This window comes from Peromyscus californicus, unplaced genomic scaffold (genome assembly GCF_007827085.1).
Source record: "Peromyscus californicus insignis strain IS unplaced genomic scaffold, ASM782708v3 Scaffold_27__1_contigs__length_724164, whole genome shotgun sequence".
NCBI classification, from domain to species: Eukaryota; Metazoa; Chordata; class Mammalia; order Rodentia; family Cricetidae; genus Peromyscus; species Peromyscus californicus.
The window spans coordinates 620,293-642,443 of record NW_026294537.1 but is presented as its reverse complement, the minus strand read 5'-3'; the positions used below and the strand labels follow the sequence as shown (position 1 = coordinate 642,443).

General features: G+C 35.9%; 1 protein-coding gene across 1 annotated transcript in view; it reads right to left on the bottom strand.

Moving 5' to 3' along the window:
• LOC128120196 (zinc finger protein 431-like) overlaps window positions 1–22,151 on the bottom strand; it is a 32,024-nt gene that overhangs the window by 229 nt on the left and 9,644 nt on the right. The window contains exons 2-5 of the mRNA XM_052753891.1: window positions 5,093–5,216; window positions 4,859–4,919; window positions 2,980–3,538; window positions 515–2,223 (exon numbers count right to left, since the gene is read on the bottom strand). Coding sequence (XP_052609851.1) covers window positions 515–2,223; window positions 2,980–3,538; window positions 4,859–4,919; window positions 5,093–5,216 — 2,453 coding nt within the window. The remainder of the gene's footprint in view (window positions 1–514; window positions 2,224–2,979; window positions 3,539–4,858; window positions 4,920–5,092; window positions 5,217–22,151) is intronic.

The following is a 22,151-nucleotide window of genomic DNA, read 5'->3' as shown; positions in this document are numbered from 1 at the left end:
TGTTCTTGTATGCCTATGAAGATGAGTGTGAAATGCAAAGGCTTTAATACATTGGCTGCATTCAAAGGGTGTCTCTCCAGTATGTGTTCTTTTAAGCAATTGAAGATAACTGTAAAAAGGAAAGGCTTTACCACATTGGTTACATTAAAACAGTTTCTCTCCAGTATGTGTTCTTTCATGTCTTTGAAGATGACTGTGATGTATAAAGGCTTTACTATATTGATTACATTCAGAGGATTTCTCTTCAGTATGTGTCCTTTCATGACTTTGAAGAACACTGTTTTGAGAAAAGGCTTTACCACATTGTTAACATTCAAAGGTTTCTCTCTGGTATGCGTTTTTTTAGGCCTTTGAAGAGGACTGTGATGTACAAAGGCTTTATTACATTGGTTACATTCATAGAGTTTCTCTCCAGTAAGTGTTCTTTCATGACTTTGAAGAACATTGTTTTGAGAAAATGCTTTACCACACTGATTACATTCATAGGGTTTCTCTAGTATGTGTTCTTTTATGCCTTTGAAGATGACTATGACGTACAAAGGCTTTACTACATTGATTACATTCATAGGGTTTCTCTCCAGTATGTGTTCTTTCATGACTTTGAAGAACACTGTTTTGAGAAAAGGCTTTACCACACTGGTGACATTCATAGGGTTTCTCTCCAGTATGTGTTCTTGTATGCCTTTGAAGATGACTATGTCGTAAAAAGGCTTTACTACATTGATTGCACTCAAAGGGTTTCTTTCCAGTATGTGTTCTTTCATGACTTTGAAGATCACTGTTTTGAGCAAAGGCTTTACCACATTGGTAACATTCAAAGGGTGTATCTCCAGTATGTGTTCTTTCATGCCTTTGAAGATGACTATGATGTGTAAAGGCTTTAGTACATTGATTACATTCATATGGTTTCTCTCCTGTATGTGTTTTTTCATGACTTTGAAGAACACTCTTTTGAGCAAAGGCTTTACCACATTGGCTACATTCATAGGGTTTCTCTCCAGTATGTGTTCTTTTATGCCTTCGAAGATGACTGTGACGTACAAAGGTTTTACTACATTGGTTACATGCGTATGGTTTCTCTCCAGTATGTGTTCTTTCATGACTTTGAAGAACACTGTTTTCAGCAAAGGCTTTACCACACTGATTACATTCATAGGGTTTCTCTCCAGTATGTGTTCTTTTATGCCTTTGAAGATGACTGTGACGTACAAAGGCTTTACTACACACACTACATTCATATGATTTTTCTCCAGTATGTATTCTTTCATGACTTTGAAGAACACTGTTTTGAGCAAAGGTTTTTCCACACTGATTACATTCATAGGGTTTCTCTCCAGTATGTGTTCTTTTATGCCTTTGAAGATGACTGTGACGTGCAAAGGCTTTACTACATTGGTTACATTCATATGATTTCTCTCCTGTATGTGTTCTTTCATGACTTTGAAGAACACTGTTTTGAGAAAAGGCTTTACCACATTCCTTACATTCATAGGGTTTCTCTCCAGTATGTGTTCTTTTATGCCTTTGAAGATGACTGTAATGTGCAAAGGCTTTATTACATTGATTACATTCATAGGGTTTCTCTCCAGTATGTGTTCTTTTATGACTTTGAAGAACACTGTTTTGAGAAAAGGCTTTACCACACTCCTTACATTCAAAGGGTTTCTCTCTAGAATGTGTTCTTTTATGCCTTTGAAGATGACTATGACGTACAAAGGCTTTACTACATTGATTACATTCATAGGGTTTCTCTCCTGTATGTGTTCTTTCATGACTTTGAAGAACACTGTTTTGAGCAAAGGTTTTACCACATTCCTTACATTCAAAGGGTTTCTCTCTAGTATGTGTTCTTTTATGCCTTTGAAGATGACTATGACGTAAAAAGGCTTTACTACATTGATTACATTCATAGGGTTTCTCTCCTGTATGTGTTCTTTCATGACTTTGAAGAACACTGTTTTGAGCAAAGGTTTTACCACATTCCTTACATTCAAAGGGTTTCTCTCTAATATGTGTTCTTTTATGCCTTTGAAGATGACTATGACGTAAAAAGGCTTTACTACATTGATTACATTCATGTGGTTTCTCTCCTGTATGTGTTCTTTCATGACTATGAAGAACACTGTTTTGAGCAAAGGTTTTACCACACTGGTTACATTCATAGGGTTTCTCTCCACTATGTGTTCTTGTATGCCTTTGAAGATGACTGTGACGTACAAAGGCCTTACTACATTGGTTACATGCATACGGTTTCTCTCCAGTATGTGTTGTTTCATCACTTTGAAGAACACTGTTTTGATCAAAAGCTTCACCATATTCCTTACATTCATAGGGTTTCTCACCAGTATGTGTTCTTTCATCACTTTGAAGAACACTGTTTTGATCAAAAGCTTCACCATATTCCTTACACTCATAGCGTTTCTCTCCAGTATGTGTTCTTTCATCACTTTGAAGAACACTGTTTTGATCAAAAGCTTTATCATATTCCTTATATTCATAGGGTTTCTCTCCAGTATGTGTTCTTTCATCACTTTGAATAACACTGTTTTTATCAAAAGCTTTACCATATTCCTTACATTCACAGAGTTTCTCTCCAGTATGTGTTTTTTCATCACTTTGAAGAACACCATTTTGATCAAAAGCTTTACCATATTCCTTACATTCATAAGTTTTCTCACCAGTATGTGTTCTTTCATCACTTTGAAAAACACTGTTTTGATCAAAAGCTTTACCATATTCCTTACATTCATAGGGTTTCTCTCCAGTATGTGTTCTTTTATCACTTTGAAGAACATCGTTTTGATCAAAAGCTTTACCATATTCCTTACATTCATAGGGTTTCTCTCCAGTATGTGTTCTTTCATCACTTTGAAGAACACCATTTTGATCAAAAGCTTTACCATATTCCTTACATTCATAAGTTTTCTCACCAGTATGTGTTCTTTCATCACTTTGAAAAACACTGTTTTGATCAAAAGCTTTACCATATTCCTTACATTCATAGGGTTTCTCACCAGTATGTGTTCTTTCATCACTTTGAAGAACATCGTTTTGATCAAAAGCTTTACCATATTCCTTACATTCATAGGGTTTCTCTCCAGTATGTGTTCTTTCATCACTTTGAAGAACACCATTTTGATCAAAAGCTTTACCATATTCCTTACATTCATAAGTTTTCTCACCAGTATGTGTTCTTTCATCACTTTGAAAAACACTGTTTTGATCAAAAGCTTTACCATATTCCTTACATTCATAGGGTTTCTCACCAGTATGTGTTCTTTCATCACTTTGAAGAACATCATTTTGTTCAAAAGCTTTACCATATTCCTTACATTCATAGGGTTTCTCTCCAGTATGTGTTCTTTCATCACTTTGAAGAACACCATTTTGATCAAAAGCTTTACCAAAGTTCTTACATTCATAGGGTTTCTCACCAGTATGTGTTCTTTCATCACTTTGAAGAACACTATTTTCATCAAAAGCTTTACCATATTCCTTACATCCATAGGGTTTCTCACCAGTATGTGTTCTTTCATCACTTTGAAGAACACTGTTTTCATCAAAAGCTTTACCATATTCCTTACATTCATAGGGTTTCTCACCAGTATATGTTCTTTCATCACTTTGAAGAACACTGTTTTGGTCGAAAGCTTTATCATATTCCTTACATTCATATGGTTTCTCTCCAGTATGTGTTCTTTCATTCCTGCAAGGATAATTTGATAATGTAAAAGCTTTACCACAGTCAATACATGGTTACATAATTATTTCTGTATGAATAAATTTTATAATTTGCTGTACATGTAAAGAGGAATCAGATCATAAGTCTTTGTCTCTTTGCTTACACTTTTGCTGTTCCCCTTAATTAAGAAATATTTTGCACATAGATGCCTGTGCTGTTAAGAGCCTTCATTATATGACTCACTTTTATGTAATCTTTTTTCTCAATGAGATTTTTTACATAGATAAAAAGAACTGGAGGAATTCAGACCATTATCACACTTATTTCATAATTACATTTTCCTATACTGGGAATCCTACTACATTTGCAAAATGAACCAGGACAGACAGAAGATTACACATTCTCACTACTCACAGAGCTTTTCTTCAATTTGTTTACTGATGTATTCCCAATTATGCTGGAAAACCAATTACATGTAAACTTGAATCACATTAAGTTTGTCTACTCAACATGGCACTACTACAGAAATTTTAATTGTTCTGAGATAGAAATGGATACATTGTTTCTTTCTATATCCCTATGTTCTTATGGCTTGTATACAGAGTGACACATGATATACCTAGTAAATGAAGAATAACAAATAAAGCATATGTATAATACCTCCACACAGCTTGACATTTTGTTCCTCACAGATATGTGGTATAGAGTTTAAGCCTTCTCCACAACAATCCCCCCTTAACTCTTGACTCTAACAACCCAACTCACTAAACTTAGCAGAGTCAGAACAACTAGAGAGTAACACTGGCTTTACCATGGACTATTTGTTTATTAGAAAGTTTTTGGACATTCACTTAACACAAATTCAATGTGTAGACCTTTGGTAATATGAGTGATATGAAACTAAATGAAGCAACAATTCCACAGCATAGCTCTGACAGATCTATGATTCAAATGCTGATTTCTGTTAAGGTATTGATTCATTTTATTCCTTCTACAAAGAATGACCTACCATACAATTCACTTAATGATCTTTCAGGTATATGGATAGTGAACATTTAATGGCCATGAATGTATTTTGAGCTGTGATTACTTACACTGCTGCATTTGTTTACAACTTCAAGATACATTAAAATATACTCAGGAGAACATTTGTATCAGCTTGTACATGAAAATTACCTTTCATGACTTTGAAAACTTTGACAACGTTCTTCAAATTCAAAATCTTCCCAAGTGTATCCTAAAATACAGGATGAGGAAATGTATGAAATATTACAGGAAATTGGGCAAAATTTGAGTTTCTATCTTCAGTGATCCTTAAAACCATGCCTGATTTAGTCACCTCACTCTTCCTTATTCTTAATCAGAATTACCAAAAAACATCAATAACTAAGGAACAGTTGTTGCATTTACCTAGACCAGTGAGGTTCATATACGTCTCCAGCATATCATCTTCAATGAGATATTCCTGTGAAGGATCCAGGAATGCCCACTCCTCTTCAGTGAAATTGACACGTACATCATATTTCACGGCATCCTAAAATATGCCATATATAAGTATGCCATACATATGTATAAAACAAAAAGCATGACACTGACAACATTGTAAATGCATGCTTCTTTGACAATGTAGTCATATAATTCTGGTGCTTCCCACACTTACTCTATAACCCAGACATTACAATATAACCATCAACTTATTTTAGAATGATACAGAATAGGAGGTTTACCTATATTATTTCTGAATGCTTTGAACGGGATATTAGCTTGCAAGAGAAATGCCTATTAACAGACATAGAGAGACAATCAAACACATCAGCAGTACTGAGTACACATCAGAGAAATTGTATGAATAATTACTAAGTACAAAAATGATCAGTAAGCTTGGTATATTGGCTCATGCCTTTAATCCCAGAACTCAGAAAGCAGAGGCAGATATATATGCTTTTGAGTTGAAAGTTAGCTTAGTCTATGCAATCAGTTCCTGGACAGAAAAAGTAAATATGAAGAACCTGTCTGCACTGCAAACATCAATGAAATGTACAACAAAGATAGGATACACTCAGAGACTTTTTTTTCTGAACTTGCTTCAAAGAATTAGGCATTCACTCCAGTTCTATATTCATCTTCCAGAAACCTGCATTGCTGCAGTTTAAACTGTACTTTAATAAATCTTACTAAGATGAACTGTTTATTTAAACAGTTACAAATATGCAGATGATAACTTTGGCAATATCACTATTGATTATAAACAATCAACACAGGGCAGGACAAATGACTCAGAAATTAAGAGCTCTTGCTGGTCTTGCAGATAGTTGGGTTCAATTGCCAGTACTTAAATGGGGGATCACACACCTGTTCATTATTCCAAGCTCATGAATTCTAAGACCTTCTTTTGACTACTTTGAGGGTCAGACACATGTGAGGTACATATCAATGTATATAGTAAAGAGAATCATATTTATTAAAAAATCAAAATAAACAGAATAAGCAGAAAGAATGTCACACACCTGTAATTTAATGACTGAGAAGTCCCAGGCACTATTACTGTCAGGAATACTTATGGTGATATTTTATTTATGCTGAAATGTGATTTTATTTGTAGGTTAGTAAATAAAATTGCCTGGGGATCAGAGGTTATAGCCTTTAAGCAGAAATCTGGCAGTGGTGGCACATGCCCTTAATCCAATCACATGGCAGGCAAAGTCTGTGTATTCAAGGACATAGCATGGTCGTACACACCTTTAAACTAAGTACCAACCATAGAGACCTGGAGGTCTGTATAGACAGGCAGTGACAAGAAAGTTGCGTGGTTGGGTTGAGAGCCAATGAGAAGGCAGAAGAGAAAGGCAATAAAAATGCAGACACAGAGGAAGTAGGTCTCTCTCTCTCTCAGCGGTAGGACAGCAGCAGCAGGAGTGGTGAGAAGGTGGTCTTAGCTCTTGGCTAATGCTCTCTGATCTCTGCACTTTTAATTCTGCATTTGGCTCTCTGTTTCTTATTTAATAAGACCATTTAGAATTACATCTACAAATACTGCCATCCTGGGAAACAGAATGAAATCCTCTGGCAAATTTCAAAATTCAAGCTGGGCGTAAAGCTCAGCAAAACAGCACATGCTTGACATATACAAAAATGTTGACAGTAGACCCATCACCAATAGTATATATATATATATATATATATATATATATATATATATATATATATATATATATATATATATATATATATACACACACACACACACACATGGAATGTTGGCCAAACTTTAATCTTAGCAAGTTGGAGAAAGAGTCAGATGAATCTCTGAATTCTAGGCCAGCCTTGTGAACAGAAATATGTTTAGGACAGTCAGGGCTACCCAGACAAAGTTTGTCACCAGAAACAAACAAACAAACAACAAAAAAAAACCCAGCAAAATTAAAAAAAATCAGGATAGTAAAAATGGCTTAGCATTGAATACCAATTTGTTCAATTGTATCTGATATGATTTAGTAATACCATAAATAATGGTGGTGAAGCCATGACAGCACAAGAAGGAAGTTGCCTGATTCATTTCATACACAACATAGTAGAAACATAGAAAAGGAAATGAGTTGAGGCTATAAAAACACATATCATACCCTCCAATCAGATATTTTATCTAGAGAGGTTCCTTCTACTTAAGGTTCCACAAACACCCCTCCAAAAAAAGCTGACAAGGAGAGACACATGTTGAAATACCTCATACTATGTGGGAGCTTTTCATTCACTTGACTAGATTCTGACCTAGGTTATATAGGCTCAGGATTATCCATGAAGGATATGCATTTAGTCACCTCAATGATACTCATTGTCTGCAACAGCAGCTACACTGTTCAAATGTCCAAAGTCTCTTTTGACATTCAAGACAAATTCTTGACTGTGTCATCTTATAAAATCAGAAAACAATTTAAATCTTTGCAACATATAAATGGCACCGAAAACCCATTCCCATTCCACAGGAGAGGAACTGAGACAGTGAGGAAAAATTGTAAAAAGGGAAGAATGAAACCAAGCAGGGCAACCATTAAATCTAGTAATACTGAGTCAGAACATGGGGCTCCATTTTCAAAGGGCTTAGAGGGCTCTCATCCCACAACTTCCCATACAAATCTCTCTTTGGTTACTTCCACTCCATATATGCAGCTGTCCATGAAAGATGTCTCATAACTTAACTATCTGAACACTTATTGTCTCAAAATGCAACCCAGGCTTCATCCTCATAGTATCCTGCAATGAACTCTCACAGCCTTCTCACTGGGGATCTTACCATACCAAACACAGATGCCTACAACAGTGCTGACCTGAAAACCTAGGCTAACAATGTATGATATTAAATTTTACATCATTCTGGTTTCCAGAACCAGTTCAACATCAATGATTCCTCCAATTTGGCTTCTAAGTTCTGATGGTTCCCTACCATGCTTGACTCATATGAAGTTCCTTCCTGGGAGTGGGAATCACTTTGTCTAACCCCTCTCTTAACTGACAGCACAGAAGGATGGCTTCTTACCCTTAGGGCAACTTGCTAGGCTTCCAATGTAGAGTAAAGGCCTTCTTTTCAGTGTTGATAATCTTCCTGAAAATTCCTGTCTCTGTTCAGCATTTGACTGTCATCTGAAAATGAATAGTCCTATTTTTCTCTACAACCCATAGACTTTTCATACATTTATAGTTCACTTTTTGATTTTTTTCCACTGTAGTCCTGAATGAATCATAAGTAATAGCCATCAAAGAGAGTAAATATTCCACCTAAGAAATCAGCCCTATTTTTTTAAAATTCTGCCTTACTCAATTTCTTTGGGACATGGCATAATAAGAAAGATTAGTTGCCAAAATATCACACAAATTCCCACTGAAATCTTTTGTCCTCTACCTACACTGTTCACAGTACCTTCAACAGTACTATATTCCAAGTACTACAAGAATAACCAATTAATCACTGTGTGCAGCTTTTCTCATCTAAATTTTGTTATCTTCAACATTCCTTCAAAAGTCATCATTGTCAGTCCATTGAATGACAAAAATCACTTTTGGTTTAGCACATTCTGTTTTAACTTGCTTTTTTCTTGCTCTGATTCAATTCTCTAAACAAAAGCAACTCAGGTAAAGAATGTGCTTATTTGGCTCATTCTGCCAGATCACAATCCATAATTGTGATGGAGCTTAGGATACAAATTCAATCTAGCAACTGAAGGAAAAAACCATGAGGAATCTTCATTTCCTGGCTTTCTCTCTTACATGGTCACTGTTTTATGCTTGGTTTACTCTGTTACCCAGTGCAGGCCAACTTTCTAACAGATATTGCACACTCAGTGGAAGGGCAATCACCCATCAATCATCAATCAACAAAATCTCTCAAAGACTTAGCAACCAGCCATGGGGCACATCCTCAACTGATGTTCACAAATGTGACTGTAGAATCTGAATTGTTGACATCTGGAAGTAATTAGGACACAAAGACTGTAATATATGAGAAGATTTGACAGACAAAAAACAATGTATCAACTACATTAATAACCTAGATAACAAAAATGCAAATATTGATGATAATAACAAATAGAAACACAGATATGCTTAAAAAATGGAGAAATACTGGTTTCTAAAAGCAAGAAAAGGAAACTAAAATTTGTTTCTCCACAGAAAGTCACCAAACCAATAAATTGAAGGAACTCCTAACATAATGTATTAGTTTTCCAGAAAATAAAAATAGGTGAAGGTTCCTCATTTTCCAGATAAACAATGTAACTAGATTATAGCTAATAAAAATAATCATAGAACATAGATAGTACCACTGATAAAAGGAGACAGAAAGCAGATATACAAATACAATATTGTCACTTGAACAAGAAATATTACATTCTAATGAAAATCAAAATCAAAGAAAACACTGACCACCACTCACCCTGTTCACTCCAGTTATTTCCCCCAATAATAGAAAATTGGTTGGGTTAGAAGGACTCTTCCAACTAAATTAGATAGATTTCCTTGGAGCCTGATATTTCTACACTGTTGAAAATAGTTTTGGCTACTAAAATTATCTCATTCTCTTTTGATAAAGAAAAGGATATCTATTAGATCATTTAGAAACAATTTTCTTTCCTATGATTGAAGATTGAATGTAAGTCTGAATCAGAGTGAGAAAACAGAATATTTTCAATACAAATGAAAGATAATAGCTTTTCAAATAAATATTGTATGATTTCTATTATATACCTAAAGCAACCCAATTTCCTCTAACTGTTTTACAAGTCATAAGGGCTTTTGCAAATGAATCTAGCCACATTTTATGTATATATTTGTATGCATAAAAAAGCATATTTTCCATGTGTATAGGTGACACAGCAAAGAACATATCAGATCCCCTGGATCTGGGGATATCAGATAGTTATTAGCCTCCCAAATTGGGTGCTGGTATCTGAAGTCCCCCAAGAAGAATATTGCTGAGTGACGTGCACAGCCCACATAGTACTTTTTATCCAGTAAATTAAAAGTCCTTTACAGATTAACCACAACAGAAACCTAAATAATGAAATGAATAAATGAATGTTCTCTAGGAACCCAATGAATCAGTATTAAGATATTGGGTATGGGATCAGGTAGCCTATCTACAGGCTTTCCCCACTCTCTGTTACCCAAGACCTAATACTCAAGGTTGCCCCAAGTGCTGAAATAGAATTCCAGCTGCAGCTTTTCCTCTCACTTTCTATGTCTCCTGTGGATTCCAAAAACCATCCCCACCTACTCTTCCCTACTCACTTCATATCTAAAAGTCAAATCACTGAACTGGGGCAGACACCCCCTGTTCAATTATTTGCTACACCTTCCAGAAGACCAGTTAAGATGCCTGTAGATCTAACACAATATCTCTTACCCTAGACTGTATTTTAAAAATTGCCCCTATCACTGGAGTAGAACACCAGAGGCATCGTCCCCTCTTCCCTCTCATGTCTCATGTGGATGTCTAATATCAGCTCTCCTACATTTATTTTCCCCCAGCTTCCAACAACACCAAGCCTTCTCTCTTGAACACAACAGCCAAAAAGGCCAGGACAAAAAGCAACACTCAATAAACACATACTCTGAAACTCCAGAGAACAAACAGAAACCCAGAAACAAAATTCCAATCCAACCAAGATGAAGTTAGAATCAAGCACCTAGACCTATAATCACCCAAAACACAGGTGCCAAGGATAGGAATATAATAACAGTCAGAGCAACATGGCACCAACAGAATTCAGCAATACTATCACAACAGGCCCTGAATATTCTAACATAGCAGAAATACAAGAAAAAGACCTTAAAACAAACTATATGGAGATGATAGACATCCTTAAAAAGAAAATGAGTAAATTCCTTAAATAAACTCATGAAAGCAAGGACAATTAGAGGAAATCAATATATTCCTCAAAGAAAACAAGGAAAAAACAAACAATTGAAGTAAACCAATAAACAACTTAACAAACAAATAGTTGAAGGGAACAAATAAAATTGCTTAAGACCTAAAAATGGAAATAGAAACAACAAAGAAGACAGAAACTGAAGCAATGCCAGATATGAAAAATTTTAGGAATACAAACAGGAAGTACAATGCCAAGGTTCACCAATAGAATAAAGAGATGGAAGAGAAAAATCTCAGGAACTGGGGATACAATAGAAGAATTGAATACATCAGTCAAAAAATGTCAAATATAAAAATTACTTGATGCAAAACAACCAGAAAATCTGGGACATTATGCAGAGACCAAACCTATGAATGACAGAATAGAAGAAAGAGAAAAAAAAAACCAGGACAAATGTCAAAAAATATTTTCAATAAAATCATATAATAAAATTTTCCAAAGTTAAAGTAGGAGCTGATGAAGGTACAAAGGAGCAAGCAAAACAGCAAATAAATTGATTCAGAAAAGAATGTGTCCTTGTCACATATTAACCAAATCTCTAAACATACAAAACAACAACAACAAAAATATTAAAAGCTGCAAAGGGAAAAGACCAAATAACCTATGAAGGCAGACCTATGAGAATTACACCTCTCTTCTCAATGGAGATTCTAAAACTATAAGGTCTTGGACACATGTGATGCAGGCTCTAAGTAAACACAGATGCCATCTCATATTCATATAACCAGAAAATTTTGTATTACAATAAATGAAGAAAATAAGGTATGCTATGAAAAAGTGAAATTTAAACAATATCTATGTACAAATTCAACCCTACAGAAAAAAATCCAAACCAAGCCAGCTAACTAAACACATGAAAAAACAGTAAATAAATAATCTCACATCAGCAAAACCAAAAGAAAACACAAAATAACAAACTCTCATACACATACCACCACCAATAAAAACATAATAACAGGAATTAATAATCATTATTCCTGATATCTCAATATCAATGGCCTCCATTCCCCAATGAAGACACATATAAAGAGTATGGATTAAAAAATAATATCCAAACTTCCACCACATATAAGAAACATACTTCAACATCAAGGATGGAGATTACTAAAAGGGAAAGGCTGGGGAAAACATATTTAAAGCAATTGGAACTAAGAAGCAGGCTTGTATAGCCATTTTATTACCTACCAAAATGGACTTCAAACAAAAATTAATCAAAAGTGATAGGGAAGAAGCCTTTTTATTTATCAAGGGAAAACCACCAATATGACATTTCAATTATTAATATCTATGCCCCAAACACAAGGTCATCCACTTTTGTAAAAGAAACACTTCCACAGATTAAATGACACATTGACTCTCACACAGGGCTTTATAGTGGTAGACTTCAATAACCCACTTGCACCAATGGATATATCATACAGACAAAAACCAAACAGAGAAATATTATAGCTAATCGATTTTATAAACCATATAAACCAAATATATACCACAGAACATTCCACTCAAAGAAAAAAAATATATCTTCTTTTCAGTACCACATGAAATTTTCTCCAAAGCTGATGACAAACTTGGGCATAATTCAAATCTCAACAGATACAAGAAAATTGAAAGGACTCCTTGTATCTTATCAGGCCACCATGGATTAGAACTGGATATAAAAAAGAAATCCTAAAAACTCATAGAACCTGAACAAAACTCTACTGAAGAAAATGGGACAAGAAAGAGATAAAAATGAAATTAAAGACTTTCTAGAAGTCAGGGGAAATGAAAACACAACAAACCAAAACTTAAAGAGTAAAATGAATGTGATGTGAGGAAACTTCATAGCACTGAATGCCTACATAAAAGGGGGAAAAATGAAGAGATTAATGGTAGCAACTAAACAGCACACATGAGAGCACTAGAACAAAAATCAGTAAGCATACCAAAGAGGAGTATAAAGAAAGGACAGGAAGAAAGCATCAAATTGAGGGTCAACTTTAACAAAATAGAAACAAGGAAAAATGTTATCAATGAAACATACCTGGTTCTTTGAGAAAATCAACAAACAGACAAACCCTTATCCAAACTAATTAAGAGACACAGAGAGAATATTCTAATTAGTAAAATCAAAAATGAAATGGTGGGCATGACAATAGACAACAAGGAAAGCCAAATAACCATAAGGAAATACTTTAAAAACATTTACTCCCTCAAATTGGAAATTCTAAAATAAATGGGTGATTTTCTTGTTAGGTACCACTCACCAAAGCTCAATCAACATCACATAAACAATTTAAATAGATCTATAACCCACATTAATTATTCCATGAAATAAAATAGAAGGAATATTATCCTATTTGTTTTATTATGCCACAGTTACACAGATACCCATAAATTCAGTCTCTTGTTTTCAAATTATCATAGATAACTTATATCAGATCCAGCTACATCAGATGTGTTGACCCTGAGATAGGGTACAGTGGAAAGCTGGGTTTTTGGAATGACCCCTATTAATCTGGAGATTGCAACAATCTGGAGGTACACAGCCTGGGGATTCCAATTTCAGGTATTCAATAGATTGTAAATGGAAGCAGAACTTTCTGTCCTGTTCACCCAATTATACCGTTGCTTCCTAAATTGTGATGCAGAGGCTTATATTACTTACAAATCTTTGATCAATGGCTCAGGCTTATAACTAATGAGCTCTTATGTTTTTTGTTTTTTTTTTTTGGTTTTTTCGAGACAGGGTTTCTTTGTGTAGCTTTGCGCCTTTTCCTGGAACTCACTTGGTAGCCCAGGCTGGCCTCGAACTCACATAGATCCGCCTGCCTCTGCCTCCCGAGTGCTGGGATTAAAGGCGTGCACCACCACCGCCCGGCTTTGAGCTCTTATGTTTTAATTAACCCACTTCTACTGATCTATGTATCACCACATGGCATGTGGCTTACTGGTTCTTTGGCATCTTATGTCATGGGCAGCTGGCCAGTATCTCCAGACTCCACCCTTCCTTCTCCCTGTCTCTCTGTTTGACTTTCCCACCTGGCTTTATTTTGCCTGGCTACAGGTCAAATCAGATTTTATTATCAATCAATGATAGCAACACACATTTACAGCATACGAAAGGTTCCTCCCACAGCATTTCCCACTCTGTCTAATCAAAACGGAAGGCATAGAAAAGTTACAAATAACAAAATAGTTATCAAGCTAGAATTACAGTTACAATATCTAGTCTTCATATTTGACAAAAACAGAGAAAACCTTCCATTATCTATCTTATCTTGGTGAGTCTAAAAGTTTTACTTCTAACTTATTCTTTATCATAATAAAGTAAATTATAGCTGTCTAGTCTTAAATTCTATCAAAGACCTAAAAAGTAAATAATAATGCCTGCATAAGTAGGAAGTAAAAGCAAGTGACTTCCAAAAAATGTAAGAAATGACAGAAAGAGCTGGCTGCCTGGACAGTTACCCAAGGTTCCTCTGTAACATTGGGATATCCAATTTTGGCCTACAAGCCTAGCATATCTGATAGACTTTCATGTGAATCAGAAAAAAAATTATAAGGACTGTCCCACCTTGTCTGGGCATTCAAATGACACTAAATACCTTTTCTTTCCAAATACAGAAACAATAGATGGGTGCTATTGTAGCTCATCAAGAATGTCTTATGGACTTTAGACAGTTTAAATTTTTTTCAGACAACAGCAAAAGAATTCTATTCCTGTCTATATCTGTAAGTTAAAACTTTACAAGAGGACCAATGGAAGGATATCCCAATACTGCTACCTGGTAACCAAAATTCAGCTGGAAGAAGCCACATCAGTCATTGTTTCAATCCCATAATGTCAGTTAGTGTTACCTCTGCAGAGGGATATGGAATAAGAATGGGAGGAAGAATTCAGCAAGGGAAGTAAAAAGATACCAAAGCAATGTAATAAGTTGTTTCTTGACTAAAAGCCAGATGTGTCACTAGGACTCTTAGCAGTTTCAAGTGTTTGGGAGTTAGATCTCTGATGCTAAGTGATCCTAGGGGCTAAGAAGGAGGAAAGTTAAATTAAGTAAAGACCTGTTAAGAGAAAAAGGCCCTTGGTCTCAAGAATAGAATCTCTGTCCTGGCATAGACCTAACATTTCAATGGAGACATGACAATCTCCTGGCCAAGGAACCTGATCTCTGGAACCCTGTAAATGGCCATTTGGGATATTTATAGCTCACCTATAAGTGATTAACTGATTGCATATTTGAAATCCCAAATGTAGACAAAACTGGTAAATATTAAGGCTCTTTCCCACCCCTCATTTTTTGTACTATGACGAGCTTGTAAGATGTGCACAATGAAATCACATTCCTACAATGGAGTGTCTGCATAGCCATTGCCAATAAAAGCCTGGACTGTATTAGAGCATTCCTTCCCCTGTCTCATTTACTTTCTCAGTGACTAATCAAAGCTCAGCCTGGAAAGACTGATACATTTGGACTTGAAGGCAGAAAAGATAAGGTGGAAATGATGCAATTTTAATTCCAAAAATATGTTAAAATTTGAAGTAGGCTTTATGACCATTTGCTCAAGAAACTAGCTATTTGCATTACAGTACACCAAAGAATAGTCACACCATTTCTTTCAGGCTGTACACATCTTAAACCAGGAAATAGCAGTCTTGTTATGCAGGGCCACACAATGTATCCACATCTTCTATTTTGGTTGAACTAAAGTAACTACAGTAATTTGGTTTCATGAATGGTCAGTTCCTTATCCAGATTCTTGATTGCTTGGTCTGTGGCCAGTCAGGACAATTATTGATCATCTAAGATTGATTAATTTACTACTCATTGCTTATATCAACTTCTGTTACAGCAGGAAAGCTTTCACTCTCTTTCTTGCCCATCCCTTTCTGTGCTGTGATTACACCTGTTTTTAAAGTTGGACAGTGAACATAATGATGGCACAAGTCCCTCTTAATTTATACATTCCCAATAAAAGCCAGAGAGTTTGGATGACTCTCATTCACTTATATATTTTTCGTTCTAATAGCCCAGTCAAGACCCAAATGGGAAAGAATGGCAGGACTGTCTTTGCAGCCCTGGGCTGCAGAGGAAGATTAAATGATCAAAAAAAAATCCAATTACAAAATGTGAGGCAAACCTGAGCTACAGGAGAAGCTGCTCTAAACAAACATAAAAATAACCTACAGCACCTGTGAAAAATGAAAAGAAATTCTTAATGACTGGGGAATATTAGGGAATAAACCAAACAAGAAATCAGGCCAGCAATATATTTGAAGAATAATTTAAAAGGTGAAATCAATAATTGACATTCTCTGGTAGAGCAAATTATATTAATAAAATCCTGCTTGATCTGCCCCATGTAAAATGTTAGCTGCTGAGATGTATAAACTGATACACAAAGCTATAGCCAGTGGCCTATGTCTCCAACCTCTGAGCTGGCATATCTGCAGATGAGGGCCACCTGTTTGGAAATGTGATGTTCATTAACCTCCCAAAATTGTATACCTACCAATCTGATTACCTTCATTCACATGACATGGAATAAAATATTCTGGGAAATTAAAAAAATAATTAACCCTGCCACAATCAGGTCCTTTTCCATAATTATAAATCCAGCAGCAGAGTGCCTTACAATATTAACCCCTCACAATATACACAATATATTATTCATTTTATTCTGGTTTGAAGGCAGATGCCATGTTCCACACACATCTTCTGTGACTGTAATGGATAGTTGACTACAGGATGCAAAAAGGTAATTTTAAAACTCAGTGGTAAAAAAAAGCCCACTAATTTAAGAATTTAGTTGATTTCATCAAGAAGAAAGTAAGGTCATTGTTCTGGAGAGCAATCAGCTTGAATAAAAGCCACCTAAGTCAACATAGGAGAACTTGTATCTGAAATATTTTCTAAAAGGGTGGATGTACAGTTGTTTTAGAATTAATGTATCCTCCCATGGAGATTTCACTCAACACACTTAAATGATTACTAAACAAAAATTTCTTCATTAACACATTGTATCAAGATCTGGTTAATGCTTAAAGAGGAGGCATCATAGAACAGATTTTGCATTCTATATATAATATCATCATTATGTCTCTTTTAGCAGCAAGACTCAGGATAGAGTTTGATCAATTTAAGTAGGGACAGGAGACTGCAAGTATAGCCACTTTGACAGATGAAGATTTATAGAGAAAATCTATCTTTTATTTAATACATCATGATCTACATTTAAAAGATGTATTAGCCGGGTGGTGGTGGCAAACGCCTTTAATCCCAGCACTTGGGAGGCAGAGCCAGGTGGATCTCTGTGAGTTCGAGGCCAGCCTGGGCTACCAAGTGAGATCCAGGAAAGGCGCAAAGCTACACAGGGAAACCCTGTCTCGAAAAACCAAATAAATAAATAAATAAATAAATAAATAAATAAATAAATAAATAAATAAATAAAAGATGTATTAATATTTTTAAAGGATGTTGTTTCATTGCCTTTAACTCACACATATAAAGAGCAGAGAAGACAAATCCAAAAAAAAATTAGGAAAAGTCACCTATCAGCACTGTGAATGCTGCTCTTAGGCGACCTATCTTCACCTCAAAATAAGGCTGCCTTTTGCCCCTGAGCATGCTGATTCAGAGGTAGGCCACACCAGCCTACGTAGTTGCTTCTATGCAGGACTGGAAAGAGTGCACTTTAGCCAGTCATGCCTGCTGTCTACCTAAGGGCTATGATATCACTGTAGAGAATTGCATTTTAAGCTTTCTTTTATATATATGTATTTGCCTCCAAGAATCTGTGCACAGTATCTTCAGAGACCAGAAGAAGGTATCAGATCACTTGGAACTGGGGTTACAGGAGATGGTTAGCTATCAGGTGTTTTCTGTGAATGGAACCTGTATCCTCTGTAACAATACCCAGTGCTCTTAACTAATAATCTATCACTCTAGGCAACTTCATTATTTAAATTTTTAACATTTTAATTAAAATGAATTACATCAATTTTCCCCTTCCTTGTCCTCTCTCCATTCCTTCCCAAATTCTTCCCTTCCAATTTCTTCCTTGTTAATCATGTGTGAATATGTATGCACAAATACATGCACAAGAGCTGCTGAGTCCATTTCTCTCAGTTGTTTTTAAGGTTTCAGGGCTGAGCACATTGTATTGGAAATGAAATAAGGGAGCTCATCTCTGCCTGAGGTGAATTCTCCCACATGCAAGAGAATTCAACTCTTTAATGAGCAACAAAGGTCTGAGACCCCAAAGTAATCTAGGCTGCCTTGGATGGGTAACATTATCAAGGATAGAAAACATTATCAAGAATAGAAAACTTGGGTTAGTAAACACCTCAGCCAATAATTTCTGGTGCTGTGTCCCTGAGATTCTGGAGCTACAGGGAAGACTATGGGCAATCTCCAGAACCAATCACAGTTTCCCTTGGCTTGGTGGTCCTCCCACCAGACCCCTTTGAACATTCTTATTTTGGATGACTTTGAAAACCTGAAATTCCTACCTCCCCATTCTAAGTACCATGATTACAACCCTGAGTCACCATATTTGCCTTAGGTAGCTTTAAATGCATTTAGTGAGGCATTAGAATGATGGGATGAGTTACATGAACAATTGCTACTTTAAATAGGCAGTCTCATCCATTCATCCACAGTAAGCCAATTAAATGAACCAAGTTATCCAGTGAGTGACATGGCCACCTATATTGCAGGCACTCTGGAAGCAAGGTGGACAGATTTCTCTGATGTCCTAGGAAAGGCATAGTCTATATTGTGAGTTCCAGGCCAGTCAGGAAGTCATAGTAATACTATTCTTTACAAAAAGAAAAGAGAAAAGGAAATAAAGCACATTATTAATAAAAAATTAAAACATATTTATTCAAATTGACTAATTTGGAACAATAAAGAAAATATAAGACAACTGCTGTGGGATATTCTATATGTTGTGAATGTGTGTTGCTCTGATTGGTTGATTAATAAAATGCTGATTAGCCAGTAGCCAGGCAGGAAGTATAGGCGGGATAAGCAGACAAGAAGAATTCTGGAAAAAGGAAGGCTGACTGAGGAAATGTCAGTCTGACATCCAGGGGGCAGCATGTAATGGCACACAGGTAAAGCCATGGAACATGTGGTAACATATAGATTAACAGAAATGGGCTGAACTTAAGTGCAAGAGCTAGACAGTCATAGGCCTGAGCTAATGGCTGAGCAGTATTAATTAATATAAGACTTTATATGTTTACTAGGGGGACATCAATGGGAAAGATTTGTCCTGACCATGGGCTAGGCAGGACACAGGGAAACTTCCAGCTACAGATAACTAACCCATCCATGGGGTTCTAAGAAGTTTAGATAGAAGGCAAAAGATATTCAAAATTAAGTAATCTAATAAAGCCAGGAAACTAATTTTTCCCATCTTTAAAATCCTCCTGAATTCTCTTCTGGAGGATTCAAGTCTTTTCCCACAATGAGATGCCCAGTGAAATTAAAATTTCATGTGATCCACTGTTTCACTAGATGTTAGTAAAAGGGAAATATATAAGTGTCTTTTTAGAACACCCTTATTCTTATCAGGGATTGACAGGGTGGGGATTGAGCTTTAAAGCCCAAGTGTGGACCACAAAGTGTGGACCTGTACAGAACTGTCACTGACAGCTACCTGTAGTTGTCAAAAACAGGAAAAAGTGGAAGACCTGGGGGGCAGTGATCAACCACAGCTGAAAGGACACAGAGAGCACAATAGGAGATCTCTTGTCCTCAGGTACACCCCAAGCACTACTCTCTGGTCATTTCATCCTAGTCATTCACACCCAAAACTCCCTCCTTAACACTTCCTTCATACTCTATAGCTCTTCATAAATGCAAGATTGCCCCAGGTTTAGAGTGACTTCTGTTTAAGTCACAGGATCTTCTGACAAGCTGGATGTCATCTGGAGTCACCACAATTCAGGGCCCCAACAGGAAGTTTTACAGGCAGCAAGGAAGCAGAATAGGACACCATTAGGACAAGTTAGTCTTCATGCCTGCTATTTCCTCTCCTCTCCTTACAGGAGGCATAAACTCCAGCATGGGTAAACCTGACAATTATCCTTGTGGGCTCACATTGCTGTTTAATTTTGGCCCTTGAGATAAACTCATGTCTTGTGGCTATGTCCAGCAGTTAGACACTTTATAAGACTTGTTTTGTCAATTACACACCTGATGATTTTTTTTATTCTTTCCTCACTTTGTGGAGATTTGGGCTTGGAAACTTCTTTAAGAACCATGTCTAAGTAAGTTTTAGAAGTCATCAATCTTGTATTTCTTTTGAATGTTCAAAGCTGAGGTAAAGGTGAAATCAAAATCATCCATTCATACCTTATTGCTGTTATGACAGGTTCATGTCACTGACTAGATGATTCAACACCTGAGAGTGCTGGCTGCTCATTCACAGGGCCTGACTTTGATTCACAGCACCCAGAAGATAGCTCACTACTGTCTATAACTGCAGGCACATGGGATCGGACACTCTCTTGTGACATACTCTGGTACTTGACATGCTCTTAATATACACACTGGCAAAACTTAAACATATAAATTAAACTTCATTCCTTTTGAAAATAACATATGCATGAAGAAAAACTTTTTCAAAATATGGAATCACACATATATCTGTCTTTTGGCCATTTGTATATCTGGTACCTAGCAGGCCTAAAGAATGCACCACATCTCCTAGACTTATAAAAACAGTTCTGCATCATCAAAATGCTAGACGATTGTTGATATAGGATACCTCTACATGGACATGGCTTTCTTGGAACTCACTATTTCAACTAACCTCCCCTGAAACCTCAAACTCAAAGATATTGGCTTGTCACTGTCTCCTAAGTGCTGGGATTATAGGCATGCATCTCTAAGCCCAGCTGAAATATGTTTTTAAATGTTCTATCTATAAATCAGAGAATTAAAGGAGAAAATTAGATTTTAAAAGAAATCATCAATTTTATGGTGAACAGTAATACCTTTTGAAATTCTGTAATAATAATATAAACTGGCAAATCATTTCATATATTCCCAGTAACTGGGTTACTTGCTTTGTTAAACTTCATCCATTTAAACATGTTTAAACTATGTCTGTGTGTGTATACCTGTGACATCATGTGTATGTGGCAGTGAGAGGACAACTTAAACATGTCTATTATCTACTTCTCCTATGTGAGTGACCTCAATATACTTATTTGGGTTTAAAATTTATTTAGGTATGTGCCATTGTGGGAGTGTGTATAAAGCCCTAATGAGGAAATAAGGGAAAAATTTGTAGATTTGAGTCTTCCAGAGACTGAACCCAAGTCATTAGGCTTAACAGCAAACAACATTACCACTGAGACAATTCTATGGCCTTCATTTGTGGTTCTGAGAAAGTGTTATGAACAAAAGTTTAATCCTCAGAATAAACTAACGCATTCCAAAGATAAGGAAAAAGAAAAAAAAAGATAGGAATATATCACTTCCATTTGCAAATAGGATCTATTATTCAAATTGTCCTATTTTTCTCTATTACTAGATGACAATATGTTTACAATCTAAAATGAAGGCAATATTTGACTCATGAAGTATCTCAACTAAATTTATTTGAGGAGCAGTGAGATAGCTAAGTAAGAAATATTTGTGAAAGGCTGGGTCTTGACCTTGATCACCATATTAAAAGGGCTGAAAGTAGACCCCACAAAGTTTTCTTCCTGTCCCTACGTATCTGACATGACAAAAACCCCATTATTACAGTAATACACACAAAGCAAAAATTTTTTTTTGTTTTTTTGTTTTTTTTTAATAAATTTCGTTGCTGTTACATCATCTGGTATCTCTGGATAATCCCTTGGGAGGCAGTACTTCAAGATGAAGTGGCAAATATAAAATTAATGAAGATATGAAGAAGCATGGAACTTCATATACATATCCATCGCATGTCAAGGTATGTTAAGAATACTGGTGTGGACCATTGCTGCTTGACAAAGTTCAAGCATTTTGCCATTGCTGATGGACCACATTTCTCCAGTACCTTTTTTCTTTTATTGT